The sequence below is a fragment of the Scyliorhinus torazame genome, chromosome 13 (assembly GCF_047496885.1).
Source record: "Scyliorhinus torazame isolate Kashiwa2021f chromosome 13, sScyTor2.1, whole genome shotgun sequence".
NCBI lineage: Eukaryota > Metazoa > Chordata > Chondrichthyes > Carcharhiniformes > Scyliorhinidae > Scyliorhinus > Scyliorhinus torazame.
This window is the reverse complement of record NC_092719.1, coordinates 33,386,268-33,400,877: the sequence shown is the minus strand read 5'-3', so window position 1 is coordinate 33,400,877 and position 14,610 is coordinate 33,386,268. Positions and strand designations below refer to the sequence as shown.

The 14,610-nt window shown below is 46.5% G+C and overlaps 1 protein-coding gene across 2 annotated transcripts in view; it reads left to right on the top strand.

The window, feature by feature from the left end:
- The window catches only part of lhfpl3 (LHFPL tetraspan subfamily member 3), a 485,068-nt gene that overhangs the window by 395,512 nt on the left and 74,946 nt on the right, over positions 1 to 14,610 (top strand). Inside the window, exon 3 of one of the 2 annotated variants that reach the window (XM_072471307.1) lies at positions 4,178 to 4,198. The exons of the other annotated variant lie outside the window; for it this stretch is intronic. Within the exon in view, the coding sequence (XP_072327408.1) occupies positions 4,178 to 4,198 (21 nt within the window). The remainder of the gene's footprint in view (positions 1 to 4,177; positions 4,199 to 14,610) is intronic. 2 annotated transcript variants of the gene reach the window in all.

Genomic DNA, 14,610 nt, shown 5'->3' with positions numbered 1-14,610 from the left:
TACTAACCATCTCTGGCATCAACCATCAATAAGAAGTCTTACAACACCAGGTTAAAGTCCAACAGGTTTGTTTTGATGTCACTAGCTTTCGGAGCGCTGCTCCTTCCTCAGGTGAATGAAGAGGTATGTTCCATAAACATATATATAGATAAATTAAAAGATGCCAGACCTCTTCATTCACCTGAGGAAGGAGCAGCGTTCCGAAAGCTAGGATTTGAAACAAACCTGTTGGACTTTAACCTGGTGTTGTAAGACTTCTTACTGTGCTCACCCCAGTCCAACGCCGGCATCTCCACATCATCAACCATCAAGAGTGTCCTGTGTCCCCACTATTCTATGCCCTGGCAAAAGAACCCCTGACAATAACCTTAAATTTGTCCATAGTTCTAAAGGGTATCTTTACTAATTATCTGACTATCTAACAAGAAAAGGGGCAAGCTTGAAGACGTTATTAGAAATTGTGAAAGAGAGGAATGGTTTTGTATAAGGAAAAGAATGTGAGGGTGGAGATTATTTTTCTTAAAGGAGGAATATTTATTGCATTTTTTGTATAATGGAAAATATATACATTTGTGTTCTGGTAATTTATGTCAAAGATATCTTTTTTTAAGAGGGGGGAATCTGTTAGGGAAGAGTTAATGTTCCCCAGTGATTTCGAAACTGAACATTCAACGTTCTGTAGCTCAGTTACCTGATCATAACATATTGTGCAAATGTTGACCTTGTTTCTGCTTCAATCACTAACTCTGATTGTGTATTCTACTGCCTCTCAATCTTCTCTGTCAAGCATTCTATACTCTGTCTTCAATTTTTAAAAAATGTGGTAGCCTTCTGTCTTTGAAGATGCTGGTTTGTGCCGTGATAGTTACCTCTGTTTCCTGCTGTGACTTGGGAATCCCACTCTGGCAATGCAGTCTCTACCACATTTTCTGCAGAGGAAGACAGTGGTGGAGAAGTGCACACTTCACTGGCCTTTGCTTTCTCTGGGTCCTCATCTCGGTCAGCTGAGCTTTTCATTTCAGTTTGCATCTTCTTATGCCTTTCCAAACAGTCATCCTTCAGAAGTCAGTGTCAGTGTGTGCCATTTGCAGACCTCACTTGCAGATATCCTTGTAGCAGAGGTATGGACACCCAGGAGGTCATGACCCCAATGGCCAAATCGCCATATAGAAAGCCTTTGGGTGTAGGATTGTCATCCAACCAGTCAATGTGGCTCAACCAGCGCTGGTGTCATTGGCTTAGCAATGAGTGTATGCTGATTGTAGTAGCTTGCCCCAGGACCTCTCAGTTGGTGACCTTATCTTGCCAAGAGATGCATCAGAGACAGCGAAGGTGGAAACTGTTCAGCGTTTTCTCTTGTCTGGCCTATGTTGTCCAGCTCTCACAACTCTAGAGGATTGTGTTGAAGACACAGCCTTAGTAGACTCGCAGTTTGGTGCACTCAGTCAGGTTGCTGCTGTTCCAACCTCTCTTACTAAGCTTGGATGTAACAGCTACAGCTTTTGCTATGTGTGTGATCATTTCAGCATCAAGTGACAGATTGCTGGTGATTGTGATTATGTAAAACTATCCACAACTTCCAGCGTTACATTGCCATTGCCAATCGACAGTGATATGGCAACATGCTTGACAATGACATTTATCTTCCTGATGCTGGTGGTTAAACCAAGCTCTACAGTTGTGGTAGAGTCTGTTCATTTTATTGGTAAAGGTGTTCCTCGGTATGGAATGTTAGTGTGATGTAATCAACACAGAGGAATTATCGAAGGACTTGGTGCACCTTTGTCTTGGATCTCAGGTGAGCATAGCTGTATAGCTTTCTGTCAGTTCTGGTATGTAAGTAAATAGCATCTTGAGATGACCTAAAGGCATAAATTTAAATAGATTACCTCTGCTCACATGGTTGAATGTCTTGGTGAGATCAATGAGAGCAATGTATAGGGTCTCATTTATTCATGGCATTTCTCTTGCAGCTGTAGGATTGAGAAGATCATGTCAATTGTAGATTTTCAGTTCTGAAACTACAATACAGTTCAGGGTGGATGTATTTAGCCAGGTTGTGCAGTCTGACAAAGGAACATGGGTAATTAATTTTCCCATGATTCTCAGCATTGACCCAATGTCAGTGTTCGCCCTTGTTCTTGTGCAGGGTCACAGTCTTTGATTATGTATATCCTGGGCAGTTCCCCTTTTCTCCAGCAGACAGAGAAATTGGTGCAGATGATCCAGAAGTGCCAGGTTCCGATGTTAGATGGGTTCAGGCGTTATAGTATCAGCACCCAGGAGCTTAGCCCATGACATGTAAGTCAATAGCTTTGCTAAGCTCCTCCACTGTGGGTTGATATCTATCGCTGTCATGACAGGCAGATTTTCTATGGTGCCCCGTGCTTCCTCAGTTACAATGTTCTCCCTCCACCCTTCGCCTCCAAATGTCTAACGTAGTCAGTGATGATTTCCACTGCCTTTGTTTTCAATAGAGCCGGTTTCTTTGCTGTTAGACCTGTTGAATTTTGATCCCTTCATACATGCCCCTGACATTTCCTACATTGTGTGACCTCTGGGTATTCTGGCAGAGTTGTATCCAGTATCACTGACGCATTGTGAAGCACTCTTAGTGCATTCATAATCTTCTCACTTCGATCTTTCTTGTAATTGATGAGAATGGACCACATGACTTAAATAACAGGTTCCATCACAGTGATGTTAGCCTCAAACCAGTCAGCCTTTCTCTGCTCTTGCTTCCCATGTGTTGAGACTGTAGCATTATCACAAAGTATGTTCCATTTTGCTGCTGGAATGGGGGAACTGTTAGTTTTTTATTTGGATAGGTATTGTGGCTGGTGTTATTACAAGGATGCACTTTTGCTTTGAATGAAAAAGATTTGTATCTTTACCCTGCGGTAGCTGCACGTGTTGAGAGTCACATCTGGATTAGATCCAGCTGGTGCCAATGCCCTGACCTTAGATGTTTCCAGGACACCCTGTGGCGTGGTTTGTTCCGAAAGAAAGTGTTAGTTACATAAAGCTCAAGATAACAGCAAAGCTCAAGTAGTCTCTGTCCATTCTCATTTATCTTTCCCAGGCCATGATAGCTGAGGCAGGAGTGTCATGCCTCCTGGTCTGCACCCACTCATGTGTTGAAATACTGTAGTAGGTAAAGACGTTACAACTTAGTGATTCTGCTGACAGCAGTGACAAATTATTCATAGAACTAGGGCTGGATTCTCCGATTCTGGGGCTATGTTCCAATGCCGGCGTGGAAACGGTGGCTTTTTGCGCCAGATAAAATGGCTCAAAATAGCCACAGATTCCCTGTTCAGCATGCCGGCAGCATAGAGCACCCGGTTCTAGCTGCCGATATGGCCTGCAAAATTGCCGGGTCTGTGGCCGCGCATGTGCACGGCGGCGGCCTGCAGCGGCCACGCCATGCTACATGGTGGAGGCCGCAAACGGACCCAGCCCGTGAAATTGGCCAGCTTGCGTGCCCTGGACCAGCCCCCCACAATGCCCCCAGCCCCAAATAATGTGTGCCCCCCCCCCCCCCCCCCCCCCCCGCAGATCGGCCCTCCCCCGACTGTGGCGGCGCTGGACTGAGTCCGCAGCCACCACGCCGAGTTCCCGACTGGTGAGACCATAAGAGACTCACGCCGTTGGGAACACGGCCATTCGGGGGCGGAACATCGGGGAGCGGGCCTCAGGCAATGTTCTGAGGCTGTTGATACATGGCACGGCGTCGCCCCCGTTTCTGTCGTAAACTTGGATTCTCCGGCCGATCGCCGAACCCGATTTCAGGGTCGGCGACCGGAGAATCCAGCCCAAGGTCTTTTGCCCTCGAGTGGATCTTGGATACTCACGAGGTAACTGGACTGTTTGAGTTGAAAGGCAGCTGGAGTAAATATGTTCTGAACCTTTTGTTAGAGGTTCTAGAATCGAGTGTAGTGAGTTCCTTACAGTGAAGCCTACACATTACTCACCTGTTTCCTCTGCCAGATGAATGTGTAAGATTTTTATTTCAGTAATCCATTGTCAGCAAGCCTGGTTTCTTGTAGCGAAGCTATGTTGATGTTCAACTTATCAAATTCCATGTCGATCATGGCTGTCTTGTGCACGTTGTCAACCAGGTGCAAGTCATCAGTCTTAAATACCTTACATTTAATCTTCTGACCTTCTGTTCTAGGTCACACTAACGCTGGAATCGGTAAGTTCTATCTACTCTGTCACAGCTCTTCATAATTATAAACACCTTCATCAACCCCCCCCCATAGTTTCCTCTGTTCAATTGATGTTATGTTCAAATTGCCTCTTTGTTGTTTCTATCATACGTCTCCCCGTGAGAGCATATGACCTATCTGCATGATCGCACAGTGGTTAGCACTGCTGCTTCACAGCTCCAGGGACCTGGGTTCGATTCCCGGCTTGGGTCACTGTCTATGCAGAGTCTGCACGTTCTCTCCGTGTCTGCGTGGGTTTCCTCCCACAAGTCCTGAAAGACGTGCTTGTTAAGTGAATTGGGCATTCTGAATTTCCCTCTGCGCACCTGACCAGGCGCCGGAGTGTAGCGACTGGGGGATTTTCACAGTAACTGCAGCGTTAATGTAGGCCTACTTGTGACACTAATAAAGATTATTATTATTTTAGAGATTCGTATTGTACAAAAATCTCAGTACCTCTCAGTGGCCTACTCATTCCAACATATGTATATTGAAGCTTTATGTTTCCAAATTTCAAAAATCATAATCCTGCTCCTTTAAATCCAGCAAGTGTGTATGATTTCCCACACAACAATTGTGGAAGACCCAAAGAAAAGTGATATTCATGCTTCAACTCATCCAGAATGTCAAAATTAAGCTTTGCCCAAAAATTCACTATGAGTCAAGCAGATGCCCAATCAGAATGCCTTTGTTGAATTTCTTCTCGCACTTACTGGTGTACTAGGCAGACTTCCATCTATTCCATTGTGAGTTATGTTATTTTCTTGGAACAGGTTGCAACCTGTCATCCTAATAGGTTGAGGGGCCGCACTCGCATCAAGCATAGCTGGCCAGGAGTCGTCCCCTCCACTCTTACTGCCTGTGTGTTGGAAGGATTTTGCATGTCGATGTTCAACCTGTTAACCGTGTTATGAACACACCTGTGGTGGGACTTGAAGCTGGAGCTTCTGGCTCAGAGGCAGGGTCGCTGCTCACTGCACTACAAGGCCTCCGTGGAATGCCTTTGCTTATCTGTAAAACTATGTATAACTGCCACTTTGGTGCACATCACTCTTGGCTATGTAGGTAGCATATTGAGACAGCATTGGAGGCCAAACGTTTCTGGCAGTGAAGAGGCTGGTGCACCTCACTTCACAGGGTATATGGGCCCTCCAAACGTATGGCAGGTCTCACTGAGTCAAGGAGCCATATTTGAAGTGGATGGAGCTTCTGCTTAAGGCAGGTCCTGTGGTGTTGGGTGCTCTGGTGCACAGATGAGCCAACACAGTTGTATGTGGTACAACTCTATTTTATTATAACTCTTATAATACAGTTCGTTCTGGATACTCTGCACGTGCTGTCTCCCTGAGTGTCTTTGGCAATAGATGTGTCCTGGTTCTCCTCTGCAGCTCTTACTGACCACCAGGGCTCGTGTCTGTGCTTTTATATCTTTCTGTCATTGGTTGTGGTGTTGTGTGTTCTGATTTGTCTGTTGGTGTGTCTATCATGATGTGTGTGTTTGAATATCATGACATCCCCCCTTTTTACAAAGACAAGTGCCTACGTGGTTATAAATATAATTGTGTCGTGAGTGCATCTAAGAGTGTGCGTTTGTGTTGTGTACAGCGTGTGTTTATGACGTAACTATTTACATGGGGCGATGTCGGGTGCGTCACACTAACAAGGTTGTACCATAACAAAACTTGGATGCGAGAGAAAAAAAAACTTGAACATTGGTCCGGTCAGACGATATCTGGAACAATAAACAACAACAGGTTATAATACAGAAGTGTTTGACTTTTTGAACGTATTAACAGCGTTATAAGTCCAGTCTAATGGGTGACCGCCTCAAGAATGGGCTGGTCCTCAAGCCGGTTCAGCTGTGGAGATTTGGGGTCACACTGGTTCACCTTGGACTGTTGGAGGTGATGCCGTTGCCGAAGTCTCTACTTTACCATTTGTTGTACTTCATGCAGTGCTTGGTTTTTTTCATTCTTGCAAATATAACATTCAACATCTTTGTTAGTGGTGCCCTGGCTGTGGTTTGGTTCTGGTGGCGATGGAAGGGGCATGATCCGTGGCATCTCCACGAAGTCATCCTTGGGAACCAGTGGAGGATCCGGCGTGTGCGTACGGTGCAGTTGCGAGCGTGGAAGGCGGCACAAAGCCCGCTGATTGCGCCTACGCACCAATCCATCCGCCCTGCATGCCAGGAACAAGGTGGAGTCTGTTTTCTTTTTATGTTTGTGGTGGACGGCATCTTGTAGCCGATGGGTCGTTGCCATCGAAGTAGCACCATCACTAATATCATGCAAGGCGATGACTGTGCCAGATGTGGAAGTTGGCCAAGACCGTGTACGCTGGTTCCGGCCTTCTGCTGTGCCGGAAGGGCGACTCCGCAGAGAAACGTCGAAGCATGTCGCCTTGGAGAGAGAATTGTTGCTCGCATCAACGTCTGGCGATGGCGCGAATTGGTGTGTCCATCTTGGACCGCCGGTGCTGGTTGTGTCTGTACACTGAGGTATGCCGGCAGGTATCGATCCACTCCTGTACCATGTGGTGTTGGGTGCTCTGGTGCACAGATGAGCCAACACAGTTGTATGTGGTACAACTCTATTTTATTATAACTCTTATAATACAGTTCGTTCTGGATACTCTGCACGTGCTGTCTCCCTGAGTGTCTTTGGCAATAGATGTGTCCTGGTTCTCCTCTGCAGCTCTTACTGACCACCAGGGGTCGTGTCTGTGCTTTTATATCTTTCTGTCATTGGTTGTGGTGTTGTGTGTTCTGATTTGTCTGTTGGTGTGTCTATCATGATGTGTGTGTTTGAATATCATGACAGGTCCCTCTAAAAGAAATCCAGTAAAGGCTGGAACCTGATGTAGTTGGGTTCCAGACTATTTCCTGGACCTTGTGCTAAGTTCCAGCTGGATTTACAAGACCAGCATATTTTCAATCTATCATCTCATGACTTTTCCCTGTTTTCCTGCTAGCTCTTATGAGATTGATGTTTATTATAGACCATGAATGTTCATAGTCTGCACATCGACCCAATGTCAGCAAATCTAAATCAAAACTACAATATATTTTATATCCAAACTGATTATTCTGCTGTAGCTGAAGTAAAATTTCTATGCTTTATTAAATTGCTTCTTGAGAACTGGATCTCTGGGATTTGAATTCACTGAGCTGTAACATCGTTGGACTTTGGCAGCCAAGCAGCTATTAATTTTACTTTCTTGACTATCTTACAAATATTCATCAATTTAAGCAGAGCTGACCCAATTAAGTTAACTCATGTACAGATTCTTAAAAACTTGGTGACTGTCGACTAGGATTGTAAAATATAGAGAAATATCTTATTAATTGCTATTTTCAGTGAATTTAAAGACATCCAGTGATTAGGTCTATTGAGACATTGTCTCAGAAAATCACAGGCGTAGCTTGGAGAAAGCTGGAAGCCACAGTGCCAGTATCATATGACAACAATATACCTTTCCCCAGAGTGATAGGCACCTGTGAGCTGTGGGATACCTCATTTATAAAATGAGAAGCAGAACTCCCTGGGTAACAAACTTGGCCTCCTGCCTTGGAGGAACAGTGCTTCAAGCATGTGTGCCGGTCTCCAGCAGATCAATACGCTATTTAAGAGCATTTTTAAAGAACATGCTGCCAAGATGGTTATATTGCAAAGAAGTAGAAAAAGGTTGAATATTTATTGTGGCTTTTTGTTGGTTATCAAAGCAATTAAACCTAAAATAACTAATGGAAAGAGTTAAAGAGAGACTCAGTTAAATTTAAGGAACAACCATGAAGACCCATGGCCCATCATAGAATTCATAGAATTTACAGTGCAGAAGGAGGCCATTCAGCCCATCAAATCTGCACTGGCTCTTGGAAAGAGCACCCTACCCAAGCCCACACCTCCACCCTAACCCCATAACCCAGTAACCCCACACAACACTAAGGGCAATTTTGGACACTAAGGGCAATTTAGCATGGCCAATCCACCTAACCTGCACATCTTTGGACTGTGGGACGAAACCAGAGCACCAGAGGAAACTCACGCACACACAGGGAGAACGGCAGACTCCACACAGACAGTGCCCAAGCCAGGAGTTGAACCTGGGACCCTGGAGCTGTGAAGCAATTGTGCTAACCACTATGTTACCATGCTGCCCCATGAAGGCAACAGCAAGATCGAGGGTGCGATTTAATGGGGTGCGATTTAACTGGGGGGGAAAAGAGTCCCATTTTGGGTGCGTTTTGCCCATCAAACGGGACTTTTCATTTACCTTGGCAAGGAACAGCCCATCAAGGCCACACTTATTTCGCTTCCTGCACTGACGAGCTGAGGAAGAGATCGAGACGCCATTTTTAAATCCACCCCGATCTCTCGACCCACTTTTGACTCCGCACAGCAGCCTTGGGACTCCCCCAACACACGTGTTAGGGCGTCCTTGAACCCCCCCTAACCCCACCTCATAAGAGCAGGGCACCGACAGATCCCTGGCATAGGCAACCTGGCACTGCCAGCCTGGTGCCAGGGTAGCAGAGGAGTGCTAGGGTACCACATTGCCCAGAGCCTGACCATCTGGGGGTCTCTGATGTCCTGGGAGAACCCCCACTTTTTTGCGGCGCCGTAGCGAGATTTCCCAGCGCAGGCATTTGTTTCGAGACCTCGGGAGAATCAGGCACTGACATATTTAAATGAGCCTAACTGCTCACTTAAATATGTAAATCTGGATCTCGCCATTTCTGGGCGAGATCCAGATCGTGATGTCTCGCAAGATCTTGTTAGATCTCGCGAGGCGTTCCGAGAGTCACAGATCTCGCAAGGATTAACCGCCTCGTCACGTTACCGAGTCGAGCGTGATGAGGCTGTTCAATCGCGCCCAAAGTGTCAAAGAACAAATTGGCATCAATTAACTTTTTTTTCCTTTTTCTTCAATCATGGAATGTCCTTCAGCACTTGGTCAACTGTCAGTAGGCTACCGATCGACCCTTAGTGACGGACATTGGAGGCCCCCATCCTGTGTCCTTTCTCCTTCGTCCAAGTGATGTTGAGCATGGAGGAATACCAATTCATCAGCTGAGCGAGGGCAGTGGGTGGGAATCAACAGGTTTCCTTACCCATATTTGGCTGCATGAGAGATTCTTGGGATTCAGAATCAATGTTGAGGGTTCCCAGGGCCATTCCCTCCTTGGTGTGCAACATTCTGCCACCATCTCCGGTTTTATTCCTTTTCTGTTTGGTACAGCTGTGTCTTGCTAGGCCATTTTGAGGGCAGTTAAGGATTTGTCTCCTTGGGTCTGGAGTCACCTGTAGCCCACATTGGACAAAGATGGCAGATTCCTTTCCCTCAGGGACATTAAGCTGGATTATTATTTACAAACAAACCAGTAGTTTCACAGGTATTTAGTTAACTGAATTTAAATTCATCAGTTGTCATGGTGGGATTTGAACTCTCGCCTTCTGGTTATGAGTCCATGTCTAGATTACTATTTCAATAACAACTGCTGTGCGACTGTACCCTTTCAGGAAACAGATGATTTGAAGTAGTTTCTGTCCAGATCAGCTTTAGGTGTACACAAAGAAAATGCACATTCATTTTAATTCGGACAACTGCTCCTTGAAAATAAGTGGTTAGCGTTATTCAAAGGTTGTGGAGGTTTGCATGATAAAGCAGTTAGTCTGAAATGGTTATTTTGCTGGATTCTCATCGTTTCATGCAGTGCCTCAAAGGAAAAACAACTTTCTGCTAGCTTTATGTTAACAGTGAATAGTTTATCATCCTTTCCAAGACAGCTGGAAAGAATTTCTGACTCAGCAATTGATACCTAAGTAGAGCGAAAGGGCGCGTTGTAACGGAAAGGTTTCTAAATGCCATTTGTGGCGGGATTTAGTTTCACCCCAGCTCTGTCGGTGAGTTCCCCACCACTATCTAACTACACTCAGTCACGTTTTTGGCCCTTGGAAGTTTCTCATCAAGCTAGCCCACACTTAGAATTATTTCCATCACCAGGGAGCTGAACTCGCTGGACAGACCAGTTCCTCTGAAATCGGGTCACCATTTTGAAAGGGTGCCCTGATCTCTAAGTGAACCCACCTACAGGCAATATCACCCCCAATACACAGGGACACTACCCTTGTGATGACACCCCACTGTGAGTCACTGAGTTCCCCCCTTTTTGGGCCTTCCCACACCCCTTTTGGGCCTTCCCCCTTCCAGGACCCCCACCCTTCACCCCCCAAACCTCTTCCAGAGGCACCTTCATACCTACCCTGCACCCGCCCCCCCCTTCATAACCGCCTCCACCCTCCTTTCATGCGCATGGACCCCCTCAGGCCCTTGGCATTGCCACCTTGGCACCTGGCAATGAAAGAGAAAATGCTGGAAAATCTCAGCAGGTCTGGCAGCATCTGTAGGGAGCGAAAAGAGCTAACGTTTCGAGTCCAATGATTCTTTGTCAAAACAAAGAGATTTTCCAGCATTTTCTCTTTTGTTTCAGATTCCTGCATCCGCAGTAATTATGCTTTTATCCTATATTTTCTGGCACCTGGTAACCCTGGCAGTGCACCTGTTGGCTTTGGTGCCACCTGGGGACCTTGGCAGTGCCAGCCTGGCAGTGCCATGGTGCCCGCATTCAAGGGGGAGAGCCAGGGGACCACCCTGCCCTGTCCCTGACCACCCAGGCGCCTCCGATGGTCTGGGAGACTCAGGGGGACATGCGGGGGCAGCAGCTACAGTGCAGGCTGGTGTCACCCGTTCGAGCTTTTGGGCACACGGGTACACACCGTGCCAACATTTAAAAAAAAAAATTTAGAGTAACCAGTTATTTTTTTTCCAATTATGGGGCAATATATTGTGGCCAATTCACCTACCCTGCACATCTTTGGGTTGTGGGGCGAAACCCACGCAAACACGGGGAGAATGTGCAAACTCCACACGGACAGTGACCCAGAGCCGGGATCGAACCTGGGACCTCGACGCCGTGAGGCAGGAGTACTACCCACTGCGCCACCGTGCTGCCCCACACCATGCCAACATGTCTGCCTTTCACCCCCTGCAGACAATGGATTTCAGAATCAAACCAGGAATTGTTGTCGCCTTCCTAGCCACCGCAGCCCTAGGCTATACAAACAGGAGCTACTCGGGGAGGACCCGGCAGCAGGTGAAGATGGAGAACTAGCCGCCCAACAGGCCGAGGAGGAGGTAGGAAGGAGGCACCACATCAGGCCTCGTGTACTGGCAGCACCTGTCATTCGAGGACCTGCCAGAACAGGCGTGCCATTGAAGACTCCGGATTAGGACCCATCTGGAACCGCGGGGGTATGGGGGTGGACATCTGCTCACGATGGCTGTCAAGGTGAGGGTCACCCTGAACCTTTTCTCCACAGGGTCTTTCCGGGTGTCGAGTGGGGACCTGTCAGGGATCTCGCAGACCTCAGTGCAATTGTGCATCCGCGCTGTCATGGAGGCCCTATATGCCAGGTTGGCACAATATATCAGGTTCAATGTAGGCCAAGTCCACCAGGATGCCAGGGCAGCAGGATTCGCTGCCATCGCTGGAATGTCCCAGGTTTAGGGGGTGATCAGCGGTCGTATGTCCCCTACGAGTGCCAGTGCATGAGGGGGTGGTGTTCACAAACCTAAAAGGTTTCCACTCCATGAAAGTGCTGCTAGTGTGAGACCACAAGATGCACATCTGTGCCCAATACCCAGGCAGTGTGCATGACACCTTCATCCTGGCACACTCGACGGTTCCCGACACCTTCGAGGCACTCCCCTGGGTGAGGGGTTGGCTCTTGGGCAACAGGGGTTATCCGCTGCGGTTATGGCTGATGACGACTATCTGGAATCCACAGACCAACTCGGAGACCTGCTACAATGACGCCCATTGTAGCCGTGACCAGGGCCGTGACCGAGCGGTGCATCGGCGTCCTGAAGATGTGGTTGAGGTGCCTGAACCGCTCTGGAGGGGCCCTCCAGTATAGCGCTAGAGAGTAATAAATACTATTAGGTACAGTTTTATTACTGAAGCAATAAAAATGATTTGAAGCATTAGTAAATCAGCAAGTATAATCACTTTAATTAGATTTTTCCTCCAATTCCTGCCCATTTACATTATGTTAAATTTCAGTATTTTCTACTTGACAATCTATCTGTCCTGTTCTAATAACAAACACACTTCAAAATGTTTTGTTTCCTCCTGGCATCCATTTCAAGAAGAGAACAAATTCTAAACTATTTATTTTGACTGAGTTAAAACAAAATTTGTACAGTTGGTTTCCAAACAATCCTATTCATCGTGACTACAATATGCCTTAATTATAGCTGGTGTAAAGAGATTCCATCGGGATGACTGTCTTAGAACATGTGACAAGGGTACAGCTGAATGTGTTCTTCTGAGATTGCTACCAATTGGATGGAGTACTGAAAACTTCAGTTTATATATTTACCTAATCGGGAACAACTTTCTGCTGTTAAATTGGGTGAAATGAACAAACTTCATTTATATAAATCCTTTCACAACAACACATGTCAGTGTTCACAGCCAGGTGGCTGAATTGAGAAAATATTCCATTGCCTAAATCATTCACCTTGTCAGCACAAATAAAAATACAACTTTTATTTGATTTTAATCTTGTTCTTTTAATCCCGTGTGCTTGATTCCCTCTGTTTACCTCACTATCAAGGTGGAAAAGATAAAACTGGATGCATACACTACTCTGAAGGCCACAGTTTTCTAAGGGGCTAAAATCCATCACCTTTCATACTCACAATATGCAGGATTCTCTGTTTGGGAGACTAAGTTCTCCCGCCAGAGTAGAATTGCTCCTGGTCTGCTATGGTGCGAGAAGTGGCACCCAGGAGTGATTCCCTCTCCTTTGCCATGCAAATGTATGCATGGCGTGGAGCTTGCAGCATTCCGATCGGAATCCCGCTATCAGGATGCCATTTTGAGCAGACAGCCCAATACTGAGGTCTGCCGGCTGGCGCCGTTCCCCACACAATGTAAATCCTGCCCCCCTCCTCTAACAAGTAGGGGCTTTTTGTCGTGAGGACCTGTCAATCATAGCTAGGTGTTTATAAACATTGTGGTTAGCTTCACCGCAGGATACTTGAGTTACATTCAGATGGGAAGTGAAATGAAAATAAACAATCTAGACACCAGGTTGTCTGGAAGCTAATACCCTGTAAATTACAACCCACTAAAAGCTATTTCTCTTTAGGGCAGTACGGTGGCGCAGTGGGTTAGCCCTGCTGCCTCACGGCGCTGAGGTCCCAGGTTCGATCCCGGCTCTGGGTCACCGTGTGGAGTTTGCACATTCTCCCCATGTCTGCGAGGGTTACACCCCCACAACCCAAAAGATGTGCAGGGTAGGTGAATTGGCCATGCTAAATTGCCCCTTAATTAGAAAAAAATGAATTGGGTACTCTAAATTTAAAAAAAAAAGCTATTTAATTTTGAAAATGAATAGAAGCTTCACAGATCAAAGAACCTGAGCAGGTTTAAAGCCTTGTGATGTATTTTGGTTTTCTTTGAAGTAACAGCTGCTGCTTGCAACACTTAATAATAAAAATAATAATAATCTTTATTGTCACAAGTAGCCTTACATTAACACTGCAGTGAAGTTACTGTGAAAAGCCCTTGTCTGAGGCAGCAGGTGTAAGGGGCTGGTGGGTGAAAAAGAAGTGATTTTTCACTGTTTCTGTTTGGACTGTTCTTTAGCTTCCAGGCAGATGGGGGAGGGGGGGGGGAGTCTCTGATAAGGGGGTCTCTTATATGGGGTCTCTGATATGGGGCAGTGCCAAGGTGCCAGGCTGGAAGTGCCATGGAGCCTGGTTGCCAGCGGAAGTGCCAGAGTACCACCTTGCACAGAGTTGTGCTTGGTAATGTTCACCTGTACTATATGTCCATTTTCGATCATGGTCATAAGCTTGACTTTAACATTTGCTGGGAATCAGCTGGGAAGGGGGCCTGTGGCAAACCAAAGGTTTTAACTCCTGGGTCTCATCTGTATCCTCTGGCCAATTTCGAGTGAGAAAGTGGCAGAAAGCAGCAACGGGCTGGCAGGCAGAAGTATAATTTTGGCTTCATCCTGCACCAGACCTAGCATGGGAAAGAGAGTTAAGGTTTCAAGAACTTTAGAGCTCTGAAGAAGAGTCATACGGACTCGAAATGTTGGGCGCGATAGTGAAAGGAATACTGAATCGACTCTGCATTCCCGCTCCCAGCACGAGTGCAAATCAGAGGCGATTCATCTCCGGTGGGAGAATATAAGTCTCCCAAACAAAATCCTGCCCAATAAATCCAAGCTGACAAGAACAGCAATTACACCTGACCTTACATCTTAGCCAAAAGGCCGCAAAGCTGCAGAGTTCCTCTTTATTCTGAATCTCAGAAGGAGTT